We start from the raw sequence: 7,272 nt of genomic DNA, 5'->3' as shown, positions 1-7,272 counted from the left end.
GTTATAATTTGCCACTCATTAAAAGGAAAACGTGGAAAACAATCAAAATAAGCTATTGTAGTAGACTCAAACTCGTGACATGATGATTTATAACCAATTCATTTACCACCAGACAATGGTAAGTTACTATTTTTAATTCCCTAAAGTAACTAATACATAATTTATCTAAAATTTTAATAAACTGCTCAAAAATAATTCACGGTTAATCTCTAATTAACCTCTGACTTTTTGTCAATTTAGTATGCTCAGAACGACCTCCCAATTCATGCTTAGTGTAATCCTAATACTAATTAAAACGAAAAATTGGCTAATTGAGCCATATTAAGGAAGGATTTACCTCCTTATACCTTTGAATCCATTGCTGTTGTTCCAATGTATATTTGATTTTATAAATATAGAATTAACCGTATAATTATTTAGTAAATAACATAATTTTATTAATAATATTTCTGTTTTAGTTTCTCATTAAAAAAAACTTTAAAACTAAGAATCTTCCTCCCTCGTTTACTACGCTTCTTCACATCTTTTTCATATATTACACTCATGTCAACCACCATTATAATATTTTTTCAAAAATGAAACACATGTTGTACAAGATTGGTTTCATTCTCTGTGAAAATTTAGAAATGTATAAAGAAAATACATTTAAACATGGCCCATTAAAAGCCCAATAAGCAAAAAAAAGACACGAAGCTGTTTCGTTCCCGACACTGCTTCTAATCTTTCTTCCTCACCTACGACCTTCGAAACCAAACCATCTCCGAAACAGACAATGCAGTTCTTCGGCGGATCCGAGATAAGCCCATCCCCACCCGTCCCAACGGCGAGTGGAAACAACGCGCACATGATGTACGTGTTCAACCGCAACGGCGTGTGTCTCCTCTACAAAGAATGGAACCGGCCTCTCCACACGCTCAACCCTCAGCAAGATCACAAGCTCATGTTCGGTCTCCTCTTCTCCCTCAAATCCCTCACCGCCAAAATGGACCCCACCAAGTAAAATAACAATTTCAACCCTTTTCCTTAAATTGGATCTGATCGATTTTGATCGGATCTAAAATGCGTTTGTGGCAGTGCGGATAAGGGGAATCTAGGGGTTCCACAGTTGCCAGGACAAGGATGCTCTTTTCATAGTTTTAGAACTAATACTTACAAGCTTAGCTTCATGGAGACTCCCTCTGGTATTAAGGTCTGCTTCTTCAAAGTTGTTTACTTTAACTTCCAATTCATAGACTAAGTAGTAGAATATGGAGATCTGGTTCAGGATCTTTACTTTGAGATCCAATTCATAGATTAGGTGGTAGAATCTCTGGAACATGGATAAGTTTGTGTGAGTTTGGACAAATAAAAATAACTGTTTCCTTTGAAATTCAATCTGAATGCGATTATCTTGGTGTTTAACTAGGGAAAGATGAAGTCTTTTAGGAGATTACGCGTAGAAGAATATGGATTCTAATGTAGTGTCAAAGCATATTGAGAAATGGGATTATTATAATTGCTTTTTTTTCAGAGTAAAACTAGCTGAGCTGAGTTATGACCCTATATAGACTGATATGTTTTAAACGAGCTTGAGGAGATGGTTAACGGATGGTCATATTAGATTAGGATCATCTGGTAGATTAAGGCCAGCTGAATTTTTTTGAAATGGGGTCTAGTTGTTGCCAATGGGGTTTAGCTAGTTGTTGCCTAGCTGAGCTGATTTTTTTGTCTCTTTAGAGACTGATATGTTTTGAACAATCTTGAGGAGATGGTTAACGGATGGTCATAGTATAGGTTGTGGATCATCTGGTAAACTAAGGTTAGCATTAGGGTATTTGAAAACTTATTGTTGCATACTTGCATTGTATGGTTGGTTCTTCCCAACCTAGATGATTCTTATAACAGAGATCTAGGTAGAAACTGAGTTTGGCTGCTTTGAAGAGTGAAGATTCCATAGTTGTTTGACAACAATACTTGAACAGAGAGATTTAGATGCTTAGAACCACAACATGTTTCTATTCTTTTGCAGATTATCTTGGTAACTCATCCAAAGACTGGAGATTTACGCGAATCCCTTAAGTACATCTACGGTTTATACGTTGAGTATGTGGTAAAAAACCCTATCTACAGCCCAGGCTCTCCAATCAAGTAAGCTTCCAACTGAATCATGAATAACGTCTTATTGCATCGGTCAACAAATTATAAGTCCTGACTATAGTTCCTTGGTCTTTTAAGGTCAGAGTTGTTCAACACTGCACTTGACCAGTATGTGAGGAGCATCTCTTAGTGTGTGCATTACAAGATTTGGCAATTGGAACTTCTCTGCTTCACTGAACTTTCTCCTGAACAATCTCCTAGATAAGAGAGAGTTGTAGTAGAAAGATCAATCTCGAGTACACTGCTTTCCTCTGCAAATATATGTTTTGTTCTCTTTTTTTTTTTATATGAAAATCAATGTATTGGCTTGTTTTCAAAGATGTTTATGGTTAAACGCAAATCTTGAGATACCATATGAGCAAGAAACCGTAATTTGAATATTTTACGTAACTTAATTGCAAAAAAAAACTCATGAGTACGTCATGCCATCGGTTTAAAGTTTAACTATTGAAAGATTAATTTATTCTGAATGAAATAATATTTTATATTTATAAAGTATTATAATATTCATTTTCTTAATGGCAAAACAAATGCACTTGGAGGGTTTGGGGCTGTGATGGATTTGGCACAATACAAAAAGTTAGGTGATCGATCGTCTACGCATTAAAATACCTTTTGATTCCTCTAATTATTTTATTTCTTCAATTTGTAATTTTTTGATTATTATATGATTTTTTTTGCAAAATCAAATATTAATTTTGTCATTCTTTTTGTAAATGTCAATAGTCTATATCCCCTTCTTTCTACTGTATTTTTGTCTTCTCTCACTACTCACTACTCACAAGTATAACAAGTCAATGGTGGATGTCCTCTCTAATACCTAAAAAACAAGTGATCCCTGAAAAAAGGATAATCATATTATTCTAATCAACTTTTGTGACTAGCCTAAGGATCGATCGCTATAGCAAATCCCAAGCTATGAATCTTCACTTGATTGATGTGTTTCTCGATTTTCATTTTCTCTCTCAAATTAAGAGCATGTAGCTCTTACTTTTATATATGTTATATATAGATGACTATATTCAAATTTGGTGAAACAACTAATGAACGGACAACAATATTTGCAAAACCACAGAAAGGGGTTTAGCTTGTAGGTTTGTTTTTATTACTGCCAAGGTTCAACTTACCCGTGACTCTGCTCATATGCACCTAAATATTTTTAGCCTATAGCTTAAAAATAAATTGATTCATTCATTCTAGCCACACACCACATATCACATGATTCTTCTCCCATGTAAGTTTAGCACATTTGCTGAACAGTGTCACACCGAAAAAAACAAACGTCTAAAATTTTAGAGATTAAATTAGAGATTACAGAATATGCTCACATATGCAAAGACAGGTCCTCGACATAACCCAAGAAAATATTAATTTTGATTCTAATAACTATAAAAACTAATCTATATAATTTTTTTTTTGAAACTTACGTTTATAACTTTTTGGTCTTCAAATTGCACAAAATCTATTAAAATTTACATCAAAATTGTAAAAGTCTCCAAATATGTAGATCAATTCTACACACATAACTTACTCATTTATGATATATATACAAAAATCGCAGAAAGAATTGTATTCAAAGCGGTTCTGTTTAATCTTTTCGGTATGAACATGTTTATCTCATGAAAAGTTTTCGTTGTGAACACCATTTTCTTAAAAAGGGCTATGAACACCAATTACCTATAACGTATGGTTAAAACCTCATAAGATATACCGTTTTATTACTTTTCAGAAAAGGTTCAAGAATAAACGACGATACAACTCAAAAACATTATAGAGCCAAGAAAAACAACCATGTGAACCTCCGAAATCCAAATATACAAAATTTCTTGTTGTGTATATTCTTGATAAACTTAAAACATGAACCTCATATCACATGTTAGTTTATAGTCTCTTTAACTATTAACCAATCGCTAACCGAAACAAACTCGTGAACAACTTTTACTTTCCTCATTTTTCTTTTATCTAACGCTTGTTTCTCTCGTGAACGTACATGCATATTTGACGTTTATATTCTCTTTATCAGAACATAAAGTATATTTCCAAGAAACTGATCGTTCTTCGAATTTAGATAGGACAATATTTGCAAAGTCATCAACTTTTACATATGATCGAAAATATATATATCCCATCAGTGTTGTAGATGACTGAGAAACCATTTGCTTCATCATGGCTTTTATTTTACTTCTTTAATCTTTATACTTCTCCATTTTATGTGCATATTTGTACTAATCCTTTTCTATTATCATACCCACGAGTTTTAAATATAAAGAATTACACCTCAAGCAGTGTTATTTATCGCCATACATTATGAAATGACAAAAATAAGTCTTTTCCACTTTGAATTGTTTTAATTTTTTGTTGATGCTTTCTTGATTTTCGTTCTAACAATTATTTTTTATACACATCAAAATCAGAAAAGCTTAAAAGACACAGAAAAAAAAGGAAAATCTAGTAATTAATAAAAGTGTTAGATTCTCCCACGCGTGGATCAGAAATCAACAAACGGATTGTTTTCAGGACACTCGTGCGGTAACGGCGTCCTCAGTTTCTCGAAATATTCCTTTACACCAAACCCACTCGCCGTTACGTTTTCCGTCGATTCTCCGTCATCTCTCAGCGGAATAAACGGAGGCCTTAACACCTCCGTCAAAATCTCCCATTTCACTCCCCTGAAGAAAGCGTGCTCCTTTATCTCCGCCGCGCCGCGCCGGAAACCTAACCGCCTCGTCGGATCTTTCACAAGAAGTCGTCGGATCAAATCCGTAAGATCCGACGGTTTTCCGGGGAACTCGGGTTCCTTCATCAACACGTTACGAAAAGTCTCCTTCTTGCTTCTCCCCTTGAACGGCGTCGCTCCGTACATCATCTCGTACGTCAGGACGCCGAGCGCCCACCAATCGACGGCGAAATCGTGTCCGTCGCCGCGGATTACCTCCGGCGATATGTACTCGTCGGTTCCGACGAAGGAATTCGACCGTTCGCCGCCGGAAAAGCTCATTCTCCGTCGGGTAATCGGGTTGACCCGAGCGGATTTCGTCTTCTTCTTCTGCCGGAAAAATCTCAGACTTGTTTTAAGTTTCGGATCCGGTTCCGGGTCGGATAGATAGAATTCGGGTCGGGTGGGTTTGTTGAGGCTACACGAGAGGTCGAAGTCAGTTAAAGTCACGTGACCTGATTCCTGAAGGAGGATGTTCTCAGGTTTCAAGTCTCTGTAAGCGATCCCCATGCTATGAAGGTGGTCAAGCGCGCAGAGAATCTCAGCCAAGTAGAATTTAATAACAGAGGAGCTGAAAACGCCGTCGTTTTGGCGGTGGCGGAGGACGTTAAGATCACCTCCGGAGCAGTAAGGCATGGCCCACGCAAAGAACTCAGAGGACTCCGAGGTAGCTAAGAGACGCGGGAGGAAAGGGTTCGGTTCGTCGGAGAGACGTCGGAGAATCTGAGTTTCCCATTTGGCGCGGCGGAGAGAAGAGGCGGAGGCTTTGTCGACGAGCTTCAGAGCGAAGGGAGAAGAAGCAGAGGAGTCGGAAACAGAGTCGTGGACGAGGAAAACGGTTCCGGTGGCGCCTTTGCCGAGAAGTTTAAGAGCTCTGATTTGGTCGAGGTGGAGCTTCGTCGCTGATGTCTCCATTTGAGAGAGAAAGAGAGAGGGAGTTATGTTGTGAAAGGAAGGAGACGAAGTGGGTCTGAAACGTTGAGGTTGTGTCTCCTGTGTGTCCATGCTCTTTTTATATACACTATATGATAATTTCAATTGTTTTGCTTTATTTTTTTCTTTGTTTCTTTGCACTATGCAATATTAATAAATTAATATTGTAATTATTTTGTTGTTTCTTAATGCTGTAATTGTTGTTCATTTTTTTCATTTACTGAACTATCGTACAAGTTTGAAACAAATAAATTCGCAGCAAAGGGAAGAAAGACAAACGTTAAGATTTTGATTTTGATGATAATAAAAGATTAAAAGTTACTCAAACAAATTATTTAGAAAATGAATTACAATTTTTTGCTATATTGATAACATCATCTCCGGTTATAGTTTTCTTTTGTCAAGACAGATCAAAAAATTTAAATCAATTCATGCTAAATAAATTGGTGATATAAAACCTATTAAAACAAAAGATGATTCTAGTTGTAAACAATTATTTTGTACAAGTTTTTTTTTTGTTCTAGTTATGATACTTATTTTCACAAATTTATATTTAGTTTCATTTTTTGTATTTGTTATAATAATGCAAAACTTTTTTCTTCCCACGCCCACGATGAAAAAGTGAATAATGATCAACAATTCGATATCTTTTTTATTTGTTCTATTTTTACACTCTATAAAGATTTATATGAAATGGAACACGTGCGGTATCATAATGCAATAGAGAGCAATGTGTCGACAAGCCAAGCTGGATAGTCGCAACCACCACATTTATATGTAAAGCTGCATTAATTCTTTGTAAACCTTCAAAGTTCAAAGTGTCACTCTCTTGCAATTATTAACGTACTTACATAATTTTGTGTGGATTATTTCAAGCATTGGTTAATATAGTTGCCATATACATGTCCTAATGAGTGTTTTTTTTTTTAACTTACTTTCATATAAAGAGTGAGTTGTCTTCTTTTTTATTACATACCTGGTAATAAAGTGTTATTTATATTATACAAGTTGGTTGATGTACTTTTTATAAATCACATGTAACTGACTATAGGTGATTTATTAGAAAATTTAATTTCTAGCTAATTAGATAGACCTAACCTAACTAAGCTATAGCCAATAATCCTGTATATTTAGAAAAGCTTTTATGATCGATGATGGTTTAGGTAGATCCGGTACTTAATCAACATGGTAGCTTTAGAAGGAAACTATTGTCTCTCAAACCTAAATTCAAGTTTATATGTGAAAATGTGTACATAGCTCGACTGAAATAAGGCACTAGAAGAATCAGGGACCGACATAGCTTTCTGTACTTTAAAGGATTATATGCAGTTATGCACTAAAAATGTTTAGCAGTCATGGGTAATTTAGCTCACAAATCGAATCAGTGAAACCGGAGGAGCCTAATACGAGGTTATATGGATCAACAAAAGAGTGGGGGAAAGTTAAGTATATATATATGTATCTTTTTATTGATAAGATGCACGTAT

The 7,272-nt window shown here is 35.5% G+C and overlaps 2 protein-coding genes across 2 annotated transcripts; one reads left to right on the top strand and one right to left on the bottom strand.

Moving 5' to 3' along the window:
- Positions 1-694: 694 nt before the first annotated feature.
- LOC106346070 (trafficking protein particle complex subunit 1) lies at positions 695-2,516 on the top strand. Its single transcript, XM_013785312.3, has 4 exons — positions 695-996; positions 1,075-1,189; positions 2,009-2,127; positions 2,215-2,516. The coding sequence occupies exons 1-4, from the start codon at positions 773-775 to the stop codon at positions 2,264-2,266; spliced, it is 510 nt and encodes a 169-aa protein (XP_013640766.2). The 5' UTR covers positions 695-772; the 3' UTR covers positions 2,267-2,516.
- Positions 2,517-4,478: 1,962 nt separating this feature from the next.
- Positions 4,479-5,993, bottom strand: LOC106346069 (serine/threonine-protein kinase UCN). Its single transcript, XM_013785311.3, has one exon. The coding sequence runs from the start codon at positions 5,855-5,857 to the stop codon at positions 4,625-4,627; it is 1,233 nt and encodes a 410-aa protein (XP_013640765.2). The 5' UTR covers positions 5,858-5,993; the 3' UTR covers positions 4,479-4,624.
- Positions 5,994-7,272: the final 1,279 nt, after the last annotated feature.

This window comes from Brassica napus, chromosome A6, assembly GCF_020379485.1.
Source record: "Brassica napus cultivar Da-Ae chromosome A6, Da-Ae, whole genome shotgun sequence".
Taxonomy (NCBI): domain Eukaryota; kingdom Viridiplantae; phylum Streptophyta; class Magnoliopsida; order Brassicales; family Brassicaceae; genus Brassica; species Brassica napus.
This window is presented reverse-complemented; position numbering and strand designations above follow the sequence as displayed.

Bases quoted from the DNA above. Each gene is read 5' to 3' on its own strand.
- LOC106346070 (XM_013785312.3), top strand. From the start codon at position 773: ATGCAGTTCTTCGGCGGATCCGAGATAAGCCCATCCCCACCCGTCCCA. The intron at 1,190-2,008 runs GTCTGCTTCTTC...ATTCTTTTGCAG, and splicing joins AGACTCCCTCTGGTATTAAG to ATTATCTTGGTAACTCATCC. The intron at 2,128-2,214 runs GTAAGCTTCCAA...TGGTCTTTTAAG, and splicing joins AGCCCAGGCTCTCCAATCAA to GTCAGAGTTGTTCAACACTG.
- LOC106346069 (XM_013785311.3), bottom strand. From the start codon at position 5,857: ATGGACACACAGGAGACACAACCTCAACGTTTCAGACCCACTTCGTCT.